The sequence below is a fragment of the Ictalurus furcatus genome, chromosome 11 (assembly GCF_023375685.1).
Source record: "Ictalurus furcatus strain D&B chromosome 11, Billie_1.0, whole genome shotgun sequence".
NCBI lineage: Eukaryota > Metazoa > Chordata > Actinopteri > Siluriformes > Ictaluridae > Ictalurus > Ictalurus furcatus.
Genome location: NC_071265.1, coordinates 20,108,240 through 20,127,675, shown reverse-complemented (window position 1 = coordinate 20,127,675; position 19,436 = coordinate 20,108,240). Strand labels below are relative to the sequence as shown.

The following is a 19,436-nucleotide window of genomic DNA, read 5'->3' as shown; positions in this document are numbered from 1 at the left end:
ATGTTCTATCATGGGCTGACTTGCTCATGTGGAAATCCTATCGTGTCAGTGTATAATGGGAAACTCCTGCTACTACAATGTCTGTTTGATCATATACAATACCAATACCTATATGAGAACACGTGCACATACACACACATATACTTAGGGACACCTAATACAAGGTTAGAGCTGGAGACAACATAGGGAGAGCTGGAATGGCAAAGACAGTACAGCTGAGTTTGTGTGTGGGAGTGGGTGGACACGCTTGAACGACTGCACTCCAGTCAGCAGTTATTGGAGCATGATCGACTTTCAGGTTGTCAAGATGGCATGGATGGGGAAAAAAAAATCTCAATCCAACAATGAGGAATTGTCTGAGATTGGAAACACCATTGCATGCACACACACACACACACTAGAGAACTGTAATCTACGTACATATAAAGTAGGGCTTGAACAGATAATGTGTTCTAAACGGACACAAATTCAGATATAATGATAATGAGTCTTTATTGGTCACATATGCTCAGTGAAATTCTTTTCTTCACATACCCCAGCATGTTAGGAGATTGGGGTCAGAGTGCGGGGTCAGCCATGACACAGTGCCCCTGGAGCAGAGAGTGTTAAGGGCCTTGCTCAAGGGCTCAAGATTGGCAGTGCTGGGGCTTGAACCCCCGACCTTCCAATCAGTAACCCAGAGCCTTATCCACCAAGCCACCACTGCCACTTATATGAATAAGAGATGTTCTTTCATACAGTATGGTTGTAAGCGACAGGCAGATATGAAGCTCACAGGACAAACAAAGGCCACATTTATTAACACGAACATTTAAATACACTTACAGCATCCTTAGTAACAGCCTAGACAGGATCGCAGTGGTTTAAATTAATAACTGCTTGAGCAGGATTTTAAAAAACAGTCCATGTCTAGTTGAGAACTAATTTGAGTGATGTAGTACCAGAATTCACAGACCATGCTGAGAGAATTGTCCAGTGTTTCCTGGAATAGCATATATATATATATGGAAGTGTATTTTATATATATATATATATATATATATATATATATATATATATATATATATATATATATATATATATATATATATATATATATATATATATATATATATATATATAAAATACACTTCCAGTTTAGGCCACACCCACTTCAGGTTTCAATCCATGTCAATCCCAACACAACATATCATGGGAACAGAACTACTGCCCACAGAGTACAGACACACACACAGAGCACTGCCTAAAGAGAGCAGTCAAGATTATCAAGGACCCAAACCACCCTTTTACCATCCAGCGCGGGTTACAGAGCCATTCACACCCGTAACAACAGTCTCAAAAACAGCTTTTTACCGATGGCCATTTCACAGTCGAACTCAGAACTCAAGTAAAGTCACAAAGACAGCCTAACTGCTAATCCCCATGTGCAATATCCTGCAATATGTGCCATATTCAGCCATAAGTGCCATATATGTCCTTCATTAGTCTTGTATGTCTATTATTTGTTTGTGTCATGCCTTTGCACTGTGTTGTTTTGTACTGTATGTTGTAGTACTTGTATTTATTGTCTATGTATTAGATAATTTAAATAAAATTTCTAGTAAATACACTGTACATACATGGAAAATAAGGTAAAAATTTAAAAGGTTAGGGCCAAATGGATTCAAGTACTGTGCAGTATATTAACTGGAGCATTTGAACTCGTCATTCACATATATATATATATATATATATATATATATATATATATATATACATTCATATATATGACGGGAAATATGATACACATCTACTCTATCTATATCTCTCTCCCTCTTTCGGTGTCTGTCTCTTATTCCTGCACAGAGAGACTCCTCTGGGTAGACTTGGACCCAGTTGAAGGTCTTAGACTGAACCTCCACTTGCCCTCCTCTGAGCAAGCTAATTAAGTATAAACCAAGCTGAGAATTTATATTATTCAACACTGAATGCTGCCATCTCCTATCCAACTAGAGCTACTAAAGATGTAAGTGCATGTGCACGCACACACACACACACACACACACACACACACACACACACACACACACACACACACCACAGACACTCGCAGCCACAAACGGATGCTCAAGCACACTTTTTTTGGCATTGCAGGGTGACCATATGTGTCTCGAGAGGCATCCACGAATAAAATGTATGTTTGTTATTATTAGTAGTATCCATCCATCCATTTTCGGTGCTGCTTATCCTACAGTACAAAGGGTCGTGGGGGAGCCTGGAGCCTATCCCAGGGAACTCAGGGCATTAGGCGTGGGACACCCTGGGCGGGGTTCCAACCTATCGCAGGGAACAATCATGCACACATTCACACCTGACTACCCGGAGGAAACCCCCAAAGCACAGGAAGAACATGCAAACTCCATGCACACAAGGCTGAGGCATGAGGCATTGCTGACGCAATTCAAACCCCCAACCCCGGAGGTATGACACAAATGTGCTAACCACTAAGCCACCATTATTATTATTATTATTATTATTATTATGAAAGTTGTAAATAAGGTAATTAAGGTCACAACTGCTAACCATTTGTAACTTTCCATGCAAGTTGGCCCTGCAAATTCTTACAAAGTTGTGATTGTGTGACTATATTGGATTCCAAAATTAAGAGATGGAGAGAGAGAGAGAGAGAGAGAGAGAGAGAGAGAAATCATCAAGTTTGTCCAAAGTCCAAGAAATGGGTAACACATTCCTCAAGTTCCATACGTCACGATTTCTCTTACTGAATAAAAGTTAATGTACATTTTATACCTAACTGTAGTTTTTACCTTGTACTAGATAAAACCTTCAATAATACCTGGAATGAAACTTACAGAATATTTCCCCATGTTCTATTCTGTTTCCCTCTAGTTCTGTTCAGGATTAGATAGCCATGATTGTGCCAAAAAAGGGGCACTAAACTACACCTCCCATCAGCTCCAGCACTTCACATGTCGCAGTCACTCTCACCTGTGTCTTGTTTCACCTTGATTAGCACCACTATATAAGTTCCTGTTTTTCAACATCTTATTGTCAAACTTTTGCTGTTGTCGTGTTCATGAGTTGTTGTATGTGCCTCAGTCTTGCTTGTAGTCTGGAAGGATTTACCTTGTATGCACTATTTATGTTTATGGTTCTAGGGCGCACGGCTTAGTGGTTAGCGTGTTTGCCTCACACCTCCAGGGTTGAGGGTTCGATTCCTGCCGCAGTCCTGTGTGTGTGGATCTTGCATGTTCTCCCCATGCTTTGGGGGTTTCCTCCAGGCACCCTGGTTTCCACCCCCAGTCTAAAGACATGCATTGTAGGCTGATTGGTATGTCCAAAAAAGTGTCGGTGAATGGGTGTGTGATTGTGCCCTGCGATGTGCAGGGTGTCCTCTGCCTTGTGCCCGATTTGTGCCAAACCTGGGATTGGCTCCAGGTTCCCCCGCGACCCTGAAGAAGGAGTAAGCGGTAGAAGATGGATGGAAGGAACAATAAATTATCCACACTTGCATCTGCCTCCTCTATAAATCCCTAACATAGATTTTTTTTTTATCGCAAACCTATACATGTATTGAATTACTGCTTTGCTGACTTCCTCCTTTATTTGTTATTACTGCTATTATATTTATGTAAAAACTCACTGGATTACACCAGGTCATAAAACACATCCTCCTCCCTCTCCGACTCTTTTCAATAAATTAAATGCAGGTCCAAATTAATGCTTTTCAAGCCATGGGGGGTGAAGATGTTAAAAAAATTACAAAAACAACCAAACTAATCCATGAGTGTGTACCATTTTATGTGTGCGAGTTTGTGCAGATCCTCCAAACCTGGGCTTTGCTGAGTTATGGCATTCGGCATCTCTCGGATTACTCCTTAATATTTTATTACATGAAAATCCACAGCTGTATATCTACTGCAGGTTTGTCACTATTAATCACATACTACATGGAGGAAAACCAAGGCTGTCCACTTGACCAGACTACAAAACACACACACACACACACACACACACGGGAGCAAGAAACCTTGAACCTAGAAACCTTGCACGCAAATTAGAAACACTTAAATGCAATTTACATCAGGTATTCTTTTCTACGTCCTACAAGAACAACGATCCTCCTAAAGCCTCCTAAAGATTGTCACGCTGTGTAAAGATCATACCAATAAAATATTTGCTGAATTCTATAACATACTTTGCGGTAAAGTATTTTCCATGTAAGATTATACAATGAAGATCCTTTAACAACAGACCTGTGATTAAAGAAAAATAATTCAAGTTCTGCCTATATCATCAATAAGTGTAGTCCAGGCTCATACAGAAAATGGCCTACAGAAACAGAAACAAGCATCCAGTATACTAGTGTTTAGGTCTAGAGAAAAGGCAGAGAAATGGAGTTCGGAGTCATTTGTGGTGGAGTTTAAGGGGACATTCAAAGAGATATTCTCTATGCTGCATCGATTCAACAGTTCTTTTAAAACATACGTTTCATTTAGCTTTCGCCACTGCCACTACTATAAAATCAATCGAACTCTGCAATATATTCGGATGAGTTTGCAATTTTTCAAAATTACTGCAGATTTTCCGCAGATTTGGGTCAAGACGCGTCATGTGATGTCATCACAACGCACATTCAGCCAAAGCCCTCTTTAATTCACGTGTTGAACATGAATACAGCTAAAAGGTCTCATTTACCACCAAACATCACTGTGAAAGACCGTAATTTTGTACAATTGCAATTTCACCAATTCAAGTAGTTTTCCGCAAAAAGAAAACCCTGCAAGTTGCATCACAAATTTTAAAAAAGCCACAGTTAACAATCACAAAAAACCTCCGCAAAATTCTCCACCATTGAACATATCACATGCATCAATCTCAACTCCGCCGATCTCAACTCCGCTGATCTCAACTCCAACGATCTCAACTCCAACGATCTCAACTCGGCCTATCTCAACTCCAAAGATCTGAACTAAGCCTATCTCAACTCCGCCTATCTCAACTCCGCCTATCTCAACTCCAACGATCTCAACTCCACCGATCTCAACTCCACCGATCTCAACTCCAACGATCTCAACTCCAAAGATCTGAACTCCGCCTATCTTAACTCCGCCGATCTCAACTCCGCCTATCTCAACTCCACCGATCTCAACTCCAATGATCTCAACTCCACCGATCTCAACTCCGACGATCTCAACTCCACCTAGCTCAACTCCGCCGATGTCAACTCCAACGATCTCAACTCCACCGATCTCAACTCCACCGATCTCAACTCCAACGATCTCAACTCCAACGATCTCAACTCCAACGATCTCAACTCCGCCGATGTCAACTCCAACGATCTCAACTCCAACGATCTCAACTCCAACGATCTCAACTCCGCCAATCTCAACACCAACGATCTCAACTCCGCCGATCTGAACTCACAACCAAAGAAATCTTTTACAATATGAGATTTCTGTCAAAATCTGATTGGATGTCTGAAAAATCTGACAGGCTGGCTGTAATGTTCGAAAAAGCATTTGTGGACTATGCAGATATATGCTTAAACACACTAATATAGATAGCAAGCAAAGAGTCCCTGCTGACGTGAACTATTTCTCAGCTTGTGTGTTTGGAAGCGACACACATTTGGACACACATTTCTTGCATACCACCGATGAGTGGAGACACATTAACTAGGACACAGATGCTGTCTTAACTAGGACTAATAACTGCCAATTCCGCCTGTCTGTCTTTATTTCAGTGCAAACATTTTAAACAATCTTACTTTTTACTTCTTATACACTCTTTCATCCTGTTGCACTATAACATTCTATCACAATCAGTTGGGCAAATCTGCAGTATGCGACTCAAATAATTGTCCATTATGTTTGAATTGGATTCTGACTTGGGCTTCATAAATTGCAGAGAAATTCCTGAATCTCCAAATAAATTCCAACTGTTCATCTGTTATCATGCATTTAATGACATAAAAACACTGGAACAGCAGGGGGCCAAAGGCAGCTGGATCTAAACACCAAGTATCTTTATTGAGGCTTGTTCACAAACGATAGTCGGGATCGATAGTGGCAAATCCATGCTTATATTCCATAACAGACAAGTTCAAACACCACTTGGGAGGCTATGACTAAGGGATCTAGGATGCAATAGAATTCACAGCTTAGAAATGCATTTTATGGGGATTTATATTCACAAGCTAACAAGGCCCAGTGAGACTAATCATGAGGAACAGGTGTTAGCAATTATCAAGGGGCGTGGCCAAAGTAGAGCTGGGGAAAACTGAAGCTACGTCCGAAATCGCGTACTACCCTACTATACGCAGTAGGCGAAAAGCAGTACGCCAGAGGGACGAATGTAGAATCGACGAATTCTCAGCAGGATGGTGTACTGCTTCTGGCGAGACTTTGCAGTATGCAACCAACAGACACTAAACGAGTCAAAAATCAGATATTGCAACGGGACTGGTGTGGACGAGCTCTGAAAAAAAAAAAACACTGAAGACAGAACGTCGGCTCTTTTTAAGTATGGGTTAAACAGGGCTTGTTTAACAGTACCCGAATAAACTGTTAACTTGTTGAAGGTTTAAACAAGAAACCAGTTGTCACAGCGTTTGAAACTTTTTTTTGTGATCTCCATCATGTCTTAAACGGCCAAGCTAACGGTAACAAATTTACCTCAGCCTGTTAACCCCGCCCACATTACATTACTAATTCAGTTAACTTTCCTGATGTGCATTTTGCACACTGTGCAGTTGCTTTAATCTGGTGGTCCCTTTAATATTATTGTGTTTATGATGACGTCGAAGGTCACATGCCAAGATGGCGGACATAGTATGTCCGGGATTGTAGTCATACTACACACACATACTGATTAGTACGTACTGTTTCAATGGCCGTGCAGTAGGTACTGTCACAATACGCAATTTCGGACGCAGCCTGAAAGTGGGAAACCAGATAACTGTGCACTAATTGGGGAGTTTTGCTATGTCTGAAGGCTTAGTGAAGAATATCCCAAATGTACCGTATAACAGAGGTTCTCAAACTTTCTGCAGCCAGGGACCACTTTAACAGTAAAATGAATTTCACAGACCCACTCCTTACATTATTTCATGCTATATAATTTTCTATTCCTTAACACATTATGTCCAAGACATTATTTATAGGCTACTTGTTTCTGAATTATTGAGGCTTGGATTAAAACCATTCTAATGAAGTGACACCAGTCAAACAGTCTACAATAACTATAAAAACTCAGTATTAATTATAATAATTGTGATAATATTGGGTTGAGATTTCCAACTTGTACCTACTTAAAAAAAAAAAAACCCAGCCGGATCCCCGGACCCTACATTGAGAATCACTGCCCTATAAAGCAGCAAATACCCATAATGCTCTTTGCCGTTTGTAGAGAATAGGCAGTAGAGTTCCATTTTATGTACATGGTGGGTGTTTCTCATTATGCCGCTGCATTCACTGTTGCATTTTCATTTACAAACTTCCATTATTTTCTAACGTAACATTGCAACAGTTTGTTTTAAAAAGCTGATTCTTGAATAAAGGTATGAAATAGGCAATATGCTAAGAATCATTGACGGTAACTTTAAGCTAAATGGAACTCTCAAGGCAAATACACAGAACCTCTCAAAAGCTTACAGAAATGTTTTCCATTCATGAATCCAAGCAAAAACCATCCTACTTAGGAATGACCACAACACAAACGAAAACCAAGTCTCAAAATTGTACTATAAAAGGACACATCCCTTAACGTGACGATCCCTCAAATTTTTTCACTTCGGTGAATTCTTCTTCCAAATTAGATTGAATACGAGACAATAGAGATCATAGGCTTAAGGAGGTGCTTTAATCTCTTTCTATTCGTTTGACTTCAAGCTATCTCTCTTCTTTTGTTTAGGTCTCTGTCCTATCCATTCTCCCTTCTCACCATCTCTCTTCTTCCACCTGCTCCTCTCTGTGGCCATCACTCCATCTTTGTCTTTGTCCCTCTTTTTACCCTCTCTCCCTGTGGCTTTATTATCACATGCAAAACAGCACATGGCGAAGATACACATCTCAGCAGGCGGTGGACTGCGGAGACCTTTTTAGCGCCATATTTCACTGTCTTGCCATGTCTCACACTGGTAACATGGCAGAGAAAAAGAGACAGACAGAGAGAGATGGAGAGAGCGAAAAAGAAAAAGGAATAGAGGGCAGTTTGATGAACCCGAGCACAATACCCCTTTATCATAAGGTCCCTTTATCAGTTTGCCATTGAAGTGTTTCATTTTCCTCCTGCCATTACAGCAGAAATACCTCACTGGTAATTGCTTGCCGATAAATAAGGCCGTTTGTCCCCTTTCCACTCCTCGTCATCAGCCTAGCAGCCTCCTTATGGAGCACTCCTTCACTCTTTCATTCGCTCATTCTCTCGTTCTGAGACAAGGTAATCCTTTTCCCACCTCCACCTCCACCTCCACGTTTCAGGGTGATATACGCACAGGTGTAGGAGACTCTGAGTGCATTCAGTGAGAAGCAGCGTATGGAGGAGAATCCTTTCAGACAGATTCCTTTTTATACATTCTAAGCTGTTAGGGTTCCATGAGTTGTAATTCTGGTGAGGTGTGATGAACGGGAGGCTGCGTAATATAGGGGAGACACGCGCCATCCATTTTGTGACGTTTGCCATAGCTGGTGAGAGGAAAGCAAGCACATTTGCGCATGAGCGTGCATGCAAAAGGGTCTGGCAATTTGAGAGGTGTAAAAGGATTCCTTTCAAACATGTGGCTCATAGTAAAAGGGAGCTTTTGGACCAAGTATGTCCATGTTATGTGGATGTGCATGTTGCAGTTTTTATACCTTTTAGTCTGCAAAAATTGCAACAAAGATGATTAAAAGACTTTTCACAGACACTCGGATAAATAATCAAATTCCAATGATGCTTTTCTTCGAGAAGAGTTACTGTACAGCCATATCACTGGTTAGATCCAGGCTTTATGGTTTATATGCTCTATCTTTGGCACACACTGGGCACAACTTCAGCCTCAGGGCTCGTACTCCCTATGCAGCAGCTGGCTATGGGCATTCCTGGTAGAAGCCTGGTTTCAAGATCATCTCTGTCTCACTCTGTCTTCTACCTCACTCTCTCGCTCGCTGCCTGGGGAGATCTGGTCTACTTCTACTGAAAGATTAGACACATCTGTTTACCCCGCAAGCTGGTGGGAGGGCTGTGTATAATTGTTGCTACCTGATTGGATTGTTAGTGCTGATTAAATCATCTGATTGGTGCGTTTTTGTGTTTGAGTGCAGGAGCACATGTGTATGTGCACAAAGAGTGCAGCTGGAGCTGGAATGCTGCTGGATTATACTCTGTGCTTTTCTGGATCCCACCACTATTATAGGTACTGGCAGCATCAGTCATAGTAACAGTGAGTATGATAAATACACTTGCTCAAGGCAGAAACCTTGGACCACCTTTACTAGACTGAGAACTATAAATCGATTTGCCTTTTTGTTATTCTAGCTTTTTTGTTTTGTATTGTTTTGTTTTGCGTCTGTAAAACTGGATAATTGTGCCCCATAGCACATTTTTTATTTATGTTATAAATAAACCAATAATCCCCAGATCAAAACCACTTTTCTGCAAACCACGTTTTTGTTTGTTACAGTTAGTTCTCTCTCCACTTATTAACAACAACACGACAAATGTTAGCACACCGTGTTAGGTTTGAATGAGGGCTTGTGTCATTAATAGCAAAAACCTTTATAGGGTTTAAGAGACACTTGATTGCCACCAGCTTACAATCACTTGCTTACACTTCTCGCTACGGTCTCCTGCAAGATATAATAATCCCTGGAGGCGGGGAGGATGGGGGGAATCCTGTGAAAATGTTCTTAGTTCTGTAGACGGCTGTATGTTCAGTACCTCACTGGAACAGGAAGTGGAAATTTCTTCAAATACAGAAGAAGTCCTAAATACACTAAGATGAAATAAATCTAGCGTTCTCTCCTATAGCCTGTAAGATAATATATTATAACATTTATTATAATGGATTTGATCATGGAAATGGTAAAGCTGTACGTGATTATATGCTTGATGTCCATCAGCTGGCAATTGATAAACCCACAATATTATATAATACAATAGGCTTCAAATAAAAGGGGCTTTATAGAACGGTGAATACATGAGACTGTTACACCTAGGGTGACAATATCAACAATAAACAGATCAGTAATCAATAACCTCTGAATTCCTAGTAAATATGATTATGGTGGGATTAAGGTTGTCCTTTGAGAGTAGATATGTGTCAATAATATATATATCACACACGTGCTTTCAGTAGGCAGAACGTTTGGAGGAAAAAAACAAGTGTTCAATTCAGGAGGAAACATAGGCACAGTTATCTGTCATCTATTCCGAATTTGAAGGCAGAATTATATGCATCTTTCTTAGTAAAGGCAATCCTAAAAGTTACTCATGAGGATGCAGCAGGCTGCCGAAGCTCCAGTCCTGTTAAAACGTCACTCAATGAGAATGGAACAGAAAAACACACAATATTACGTTCATCTAAAGCATGATAAAACTCAGACCTTTCCCGTGATATGAAATTTTAATATCAGCACATGCCTAGTTGTGACATTAATCATAATTATAACAGTAGCTTATCGATATTATGATATTTATAGTTATTGCTTCATCAGATGCCATTAGTAAGTATACTGCAGTTGAAGAAAGGTGGCCACTGTCGTGCCATCTTTGGATGCCATCTTCTGTCATGTTCACTTGAGATGTAAAATACATTTCTTTCTAAAACGCAAGAAATAACTGGACTAATTATTATACAATCAAATCATTAATTAATATTCATATAATACACTGACAAATTAGTTTGTTTTGTTTTGTTTTGTTTTTAGCATTTTTAAATGTCTCTGTTAGAATCAGAATCAAATCTCAAAGGTCAGTGTGATCAGATGTGCAGTAGTCTGTTGAAGAGGTTCAGGCATAACCCCTGCTGCTACAGCAGCAAACATTCGGAGTACTTCGGATTGGAACCATGTATTAGTATCAGATACAAATAACATTTTTCTCTGAAACGTTCTTAATATTGTGTGCTTAAATTATTCAACTCTGAGAACAAAATCAAATACTGAAATACAGACAGCACAGCGGGGTGACAGCGCATAGATTTCTCTCCTCCCCTCCCTCCTGCTTTTTTATGTTCTTAAGTAATAGGAAATTTAATAAGCGCACATTTCAGATGATTAAGCTACTGAACCTTGGAAAATTGTTATGTAAGTAGTGAATTTCTTTGGCCACACAACAACTGCATGTTTGATGAAGACAGAATAAGGGCACTAATATGTTGAGGTATGGTGCTCTGGCTGATATTTCTGGGTGCTGTCTGGATGGCAGGACAAGGTTGCGACACAAGGCTGCAGATTTACAGGCAGGTCATGATGAAATGATCACACTCACACTGAAAGGTAATAGGATCATCAATAAGATGCTGTATGCCGTGTAAAAATAGCGCGTATAAACACGGTCAGTCTAATATTAAAAACATCTTAGTAAAATTTCCCGTGAAATGCAGCAGTGATTCTACGCTGAAGGCAGAAGGCCAGTGTGCGTCAGGGAATCGTTTTGTTGTTGTTGTTTTTTTCACATCACTATACAGACAAGAGTGAGTGTTTTAATGCGAGATGATTTTACACCACATTACACATGGGAAAAGACAGTATTTTGAAGAAGAGAAAAAAAAACACCCCCAAAAAAACGCTTTTCGCACCTGACAGCTACAAATCAGCATATAGCTTGAGGTGACATTTTCAAAGCATCATGTGCAACTATGAGAGATGCTTTTGGTTTCAGAAAACATTCATTATACAAATGAACATACTAAGTACTGGTTAGCGATTTTCTTATCAATCGAAGCATCCTTATTATCATAATATTAGCATTGCCATTATTATTTCATTATTCAGCCCTAAACCTCACACAATTACAATGCTAAGGATGAATACGCTGGAAAAATACATCTTTATTTCCACATAATGAATAGTAATAGTAAGTCATGAAGGTCATGTGTGTAACACCAGATATAGAGGGGGTTGGCGGGGTGGGTGGATTTAGGATTAGGGTTACTGCTTGGCTGTGAAAGTATAATGGGGAATATGGTATGATCACCATATGACACTTATTAGGTTATTACACTCATACCTAAACCTGTTATTACACGCCTATACAGTGTAGAGTGAAAATGTGCTCATACTCAGGAATTCTTCTAAATGTCAGTATAAATCAGGGGTGTTTAGAGTATGAAATAGCTAGCATTTGGAAAAGAATGTGTAAAAGCATACACTTTATTCATGCACACACACACACACACACACACACACACACACACTTCAATAAGTGAACTCTCTTCTGTGTAAATGAAGATCATGGAGATAAATCAAGCTCGGGGCAAGTACATGCTCAACTTCAGAGGGAAATGAAAAAGATTTGCTGGGGAATCTGGTTGATAAGACGATAGTGGAAAGAGCAAGAAAGAAAGAAATCACGTGCGCAAAATTAAAATAAATAAATAAAAAAAACCCGAGTCAGTTCATACGGAGAGATGACAGGATTCAGCTCTTATCCCGGTGGCTTGCTTTCGACTGACACGGCACTACTGATAGTTTTAATGCTGCCTAAAGACTCGCCCTATAAACACGAGAGGTCGAAGAGTAAACAAACAAACAAACAAACTCAAACAGCACTGTGTTCCAGCTGACCACGAGGGTGAAAAGTTGACCCGACAGCACGGCGCGTGCTTTACGCATTTTAGGTTTTTACCCAATATCCAAACCCGATATTCTGACCACAGCCCCGAGCAGTCTAGCTTTAAATGTTGGAGCCGACGTTCCTCTTCTTGTTGTTGTTGTTGTTGTTGTTGTTTATTTTAACGACTAGAAGAAGCAAGTGTGTGACCGTACCTTTCGCAGAATCCACTGGTTCAGGATTAGGAAACTCCAAGCGAGCAGCCTCATCGCACCTTCCGACAGCGCCTAGTCCCGTGGAGTGAACATACACCGGACACACTCAACGCTCGCAAACAGCCGCGCCGAGCAAACAACAACAACAACAACAACAACAACAATAAGCTATACAGATGCTATAGGGAAGAGATTGCGGTTGTTGTTGTTGTTGTTGTTGTTTTTCTCCCGGGAAAGTGTGAGCCAGAATGTGGGACGAGTACTGAAAGAGAACCAGGGCGGTTCAGCGTTTGAAGTCCTGAAAACATGTATAAAACACATCCATACTAGTGGTGAGAAAAGGGGAAAAGTTTGCGCGTGAGCGGCGGCAACTTCTTACGCAGGAGAAGAAGAAAAAAAACTGAGGTGATCAGCTCGCCCTCAAGCGCCAATGGCCACCTCTCAGTGAGTGGTGTTTAAAAAGAAACTCTGTCTCTCTCTCTCTCTCTCTCTCTCTCTCTCAGTCTGATGTGAATACCAACAGGTCGAGTGAGTGGCTTTCTCTGTCTTCCCCGCGCGCGAGAGCGTAAATCCCGCACGCGCCTGTCATTCATGCGCAAAACTGGCGCAGACGCAAACTCACGTTAAGCTTCCACCCTCTCGGGCTAAATCTGCGTCTCGAGCACAATGTGAGACGTGCTTTCAATGCTCTTCTGTTTGCCTGCATTAAACAAACATAAAATTGTTTTTATTTTCAGAAAGAAACTGCTATTTTAGGGGGAAAAAATTAAATAGCACTTTTCCTGCTGATTTTTTTTTTTAAGGAATAATAATTTTTACAAATACAAATTTTCCTTTTTTCCCCCCTCCCCACTACGTGTAATTTCATGTATTTCTGGTGTGATAGTGAATCCTATGTGAAGACATTGTTACACATGTGAAAGTAAGAAACACACACACACACACACACACATCCTTATAAGAACTTTGCGTTGGCATCATTATAACTATTAATGCAGCTAATTAATGCTATACCTACACCTGGCTATACCTACAACTAACCCTAACATTAACCCTCATTATCCAACCAAAAACTTTTAGATCATTGATGGGTTTGTTTTGTTTTGTGTTGTGTTGAATGAAAACTGCAGTTAGGACTAGCCAAATGTTAGGACTAGCCAAATGTCCCTACAACCCCGCTAGGGTAAAAACAACAAAAACAACAAAAACAACAACAGAAACTCTCATAGAATTTGTAATGATTTTAATGGATATAATGGGAATTGTATTGACTTTAGTGGAAACTGTAATGGTCCCTGTGGGTCTCCACTGGTAATTTGTTGCCTTCTATTGGTGGGATGTTATGTCTAGTGGATACCATTAAGGACCAAAAATGATAATGGTAATGGGATTAATGGTGATGGTTTCAAATGTAAAGCTGATGGTTTGTAATGTATTTCTAGTGGAAACCATTAGAGTTTCTGTGACGGTTTCTATTGGGTTTTTTTTTTCAGCAGGGAAGGTCAAATCTGTCAGATAGTTGGTCTGTACCATGATATATAAACATGCACACACACACACACACACACACACACACACACATATATATATATATATATATATATGTGTGTGTGTGTGTGTGTGTGCATGTTTATATATCATGCACATATATATATATATATATATATATATATATATATATATATATATATATATGTGTGTGTGTGTGTGTGTGTGTGTGTGTACTGTAACTGCAACGGCCATGCAACTAAAGCTCATCGATTCGAACTGTACTAAGAGAGAGAGAGAGAGAGAGAGAGAGAAAGTCCTTTCTTTGTACACAGAGGGAAGGCTAACGAGGGTTACCCGAGGCAGGGACACACACCCCGGTGGCCGCCGCAGGTCGTTATTAGCACAGATGGACTGGGAACAGTTTGCTCTCATCAGTAAAAAGCCCAGTTACATTCCCCCTAAAACACGCAAACTTTCTTGCGCTTCTATTTCCACAGGACGCACACACAGCTCTCCATCGCCCCCTTGCGAATGACAAGGCTTTTTAAGTCAGAGCAGGAGACCTCAGTAACAGGCAAAAACACGTCAATGTGTATGCTTTATGCTAAAACACAAGTGTTGTAACTACAAGTTAAGTGCTGTTATTTAACAAAAGAGAAGCAAAAAAAAAAAAAAAACCCTGAGATACTCAAAAGACAAGTTTATTTTCAGATCCCCTAAATACAAGCTTTAAACAGGTCAAACGTTGAAAGACCCATACTGGTAAATGAGAAATTATATTGCATTATACATTATATGGCCAAAAGTTTATGGACACTTGACCATCACACCCATATGTGCTTGATCTACTACTATAATAACCTCCACTCTTCTGGGAAGGGTTATCACTAGATTTTGGAGCATGGTTGTGGGGTTTTGTGGTTATTCAGCCATGAGAGCATTAGTTAGGTGAGGCATTGATGTCGGATGAGGAGGCCTGGTGTGCAGTCAGCATTACAGTTGATCCCAAAGGTGTTCAGTGGGGTTGAGGTCAGGGCTCTACGCAAGCCACTCGAGTTCTTCCACTCCAACCTTGGCAAACCATGTCTTTATGGACCTCATTTTGTGCACAGTGACACTGTCATGCTGGAACAGATTTGGGCCTCTTAGTTCAAGTGAAGGGAAATCTTAATGCCACAGCATACATAGATATTCTAGAGAATTATGTGCTTCTTAACAAACAGTTTGGGGAAGACACACATATTGATGTGATGGTCAGGTGTCCACAAACATTTGGCCATATAGTGTATAATACTGTACGTATACAATTCTGTCTCCGTAATGAAGACAGCTGGTTTCTCTCTCTCACTCACTCTCTCTTTCTCTCTCACACACACACACTTTGTCTCTCTCTCCGGAACTTTCACACAAATGAAGCAACACTGGAACAAATGAGCACAATTTTCTCACATATTTCTACGCATGATGGAACCTCATTCTCCTCCCGTCTCCTTTTCCGACTCAGTGCGCACTCATTCACACACACTGAGTGAAGGGACAAGCTGAGTTGTGGGTGGTGGTGGACTGTGGTAGGTTCAAACTCACACAAAAAAAACCCCTCAGAATAATTTTAACACTGAGTCGATGGCAAATAAATCAAATGGTCGTTTCTTATAGTGTGGAAGTGCTATGTCTATTAGTGGTACAGAGGATAGTGTTGCTGCCTCATAACTCCGGGGTCCGTGGTTTGATCCTGAGCTCAGAATGCTGTATGTTCGTTCTCCACATATTTGAATGGGTTTCTTCTGGGTTCTCCGGTTTCCTTCCACTGTCTAGAAACATGTCAGTAGGTGGATTGTCACTAGTAGTGAATGTGTGTGTGAACATGGATTCCTGCAATGGACTGGCGTCACATCAGGTGCAAATTCTTCCATCTTGTGAACTTGTTTCCCATGCTCCGTATCCACTGTGACCCTGATCAGGATAAAGTGCTTGATGAAAATGAACCAATGATTGCTTGCCAATGTTTGCTCTGCATTATTGCATAATTACAACTGACATAAAACCTTCTTTTTTTTTTTTGCACATAAACTGTAAAATTCGAGTTGCAGATTTGTCTTTTCCCATTCATCTGTACAATTTCAGGATTATATCCCCAGTTGCATCAACATAATGTGAGGACAGTGCAAGAGCACAACGTACACCAAGCAGGCCTGAGAGCATCCTGCAAAAACCAGGGGACACATCAAATATTAACAACTGGTTCTATCTGGCTGTATCTAGTGGAAATCAGTTCTTTCAGTCCAAACAGAAAGTCTGGGTCTCCGGTGAGCTGTCCTCGAGCTATCTTTGTGTCAGAGATGCAGTTTACAGCTTTATATGACACAAAATGAGCGTCGTCTGACCCGCTTTAGTCAATATCAGTTCAATTCTTACCATAAAAGCAAATGGCTGATTTTTTGACATACCTCTGAACATGTTTACAACAGTCAATGCTGATTTATGTTGCTTCTTGAAACAACAAAAGAAAAAACAGATATGTGTTAGTGGTTGATACTGGAAATGTCTAATACACATAATACAAATACGCATTACCATTCTGCTGACCTCATGCTTATGATAATATAGACCACCAGCATTTATCAAGCAGCAGAATTCCACTGTGAATAATGAATTTTTAATCTTAGTTTAAAATGTGATTTTGTTTATTTATTCATTTTAAAGAAATAGTACATATACATATATGTCATTTTGCACACACACACACACACACACACACACATATGTATATACATATATGAAAGTTTGTGAACCTGAACCTTTCAGAATTTTCTATATATCTGCATAATTATGACCTATCAGATTTTCACACAAATCCTAAAAGTAAACAACGAGAACCCACTTTAAAAATGTGAAAAAAAATTACACTTGGTCATTTATTTATTAAGGAAAATGATCCCACTAAATGTTTCCTGTAACTGCACAACAGCTTTGAGGAATTTTTGCCCATTCCTCAGTACAGAACAGCTTCACCTCTGGGATGTTGGTGGGTTTCCTCACATGAACTGCTTGTGGATTGGTGGAGTCCAAACTCTTTAGAGATGGTTTTGTAAGCTTTTCAGGCCTAATGAGCATCAACAACTCTGTTTCTGTGTCGCTCAGTAATCTCCTTTGTTCGTGCCATGATACACTTCCACAAACATGTGTTATGAAGATCAGACTCTCACTCACACCTGATTGTCATCCTACTGATTGAAAACACCTGACTCTAATTTCACCCAAAAAAAAAATAATTGCTAATTCTAGATTCACATACTTTTGCCACTCAGATATATGTATAATTTTGGGATCATTTTCCTCAATAAACAAATGACCAAGTATAATATTTTGTCTCATTTGTTGAATTGGTTTCTCTTGGTCTACTTTAGGATTTGTGTGAAAATCTGATGATGTTTTAGGCCATATTTATGCAGATATATAGAAAATTCTAAAGGGTTCACAAACTTTCAAGCACCACTGCGTATGTGTGTGTGTGTGTTTGTGTGTGTGAGTATACATTCCTGATTTCCCCCCACTGAGCACAGTGATATGACTGGAGAAGCTGTCATCTAGTTATGTTATTCTAGTTCAGAATAGGAAGGTGTAGGGAGCAATGCAGGATGGAGATATTTCTCCGAATGTGATTGAATGTTCTAGGAACAAAATTCAGAAAACCTTGTGTTAACCTAAAATTGTTTACAGGTTGTGTGGCCAGTGTTGATTGTTGTTTGTAGGAAAATTATACTGTACCTAAGCTAGCCCTTTTACTTTAACCTCAAAGAGAACGCCCCCAAATGTCCCCAAAGACCAAAATTGACCACCCACACTGATACACCCCTCCCCCCGCCCTCTTTCTCTTAGCTCACTCTTTAGTTAGACTTAAAGGGGTCATATGATCCTCATTATTTTGTTTATTGGATGTAATAGAATAGGTTAACATACTAATGGTATCTATGAAGAATTTCAATCAGGTTTCAGGCCCCATCACAGCACAGAGACTGCACTTGTGAAAATTACGAATGACTTACTTCTAGCATCTGAATAAGGCTGCATTTCACTGCTGGTTTTACTTGATCTTAGTGCTGCGTTCGACATCATAGATCATGACATAGTCTTAGATAGATTACAAAACTACATTGGTATTCAGGCACAGGCATTAAAATGGTTTAGATCCTACCTGTCTGACCGCTACCATTTTGCCTGTTTAAATGATGAACATTCTAACATAATGGCAGTAAAGTATGGTGTGCCGCAAGGGTCGGTGTTAGGCTCCCTGCTGTTTACTTTAGACATGCTGCCCCTTGGAAATATAATTAGAAAACACAGGATTAATTTCCACTGTTATGCTGATGATACTCAGTTATATATTTCTACAAGACCAGATGAAATTTGTAAATTTTCCACCTTAACAGAATGTGTTAAAGACATTAAAGACGTAATGACCGGTAATTTTCTTTGACTAAATTCTGATAAAATAGAGATATTGCTAATTGGAGAGCCCATCCTGAGGTAATCAATGAATGTGCCAGCTCCAGCTCAGAACCAGCCTCTACGAAGACTCCAGATGACGCCAACACCAGTGACAACTGAAGATCTAATCGTCACAATAATGAGCTCTACGTGTTGTTCCTGGGATAGCAGTGGGCCTGACCCGTTCTGCTCTCCGGGCCGGCCTGGACCATCCTGGTGCCCTGCTTCTGGAGTTCTCGTCGCTTGGAGGCAGCCTGAGGACACTTGGAAGCCGTGGAGATGGCACCGGACTGCAGTTGATGCGTGCAGTTCTGGTGCGGTGTCTTGGGACTGCGGTTGCGGTGACAATTTTGGACTACAATTGCACAAACAGACTTTGCACTTGGGTCTCCATCGATGGACAGTTCATGATTTCAGTGGAACAGACTTCATGTTGAGACTGTGATGAATTTCCTGATTACACAGTTGCACTCTTTGTTTTATTGTATA

At 40.2% G+C, this 19,436-nt stretch overlaps 1 protein-coding gene across 1 annotated transcript in view; it reads right to left on the bottom strand.

The window, feature by feature from the left end:
• LOC128614700 (neurexophilin-2) overlaps positions 1-13,432 on the bottom strand; it is a 78,900-nt gene extending 65,468 nt beyond the window's left edge. Inside the window, exon 1 of the mRNA XM_053636255.1 lies at positions 12,969-13,432. Within this exon, the coding sequence (XP_053492230.1) occupies positions 12,969-13,022 (54 nt within the window). The 5' untranslated portion in view covers positions 13,023-13,432. The remainder of the gene's footprint in view (positions 1-12,968) is intronic.
• Positions 13,433-19,436: the final 6,004 nt, after the last annotated feature.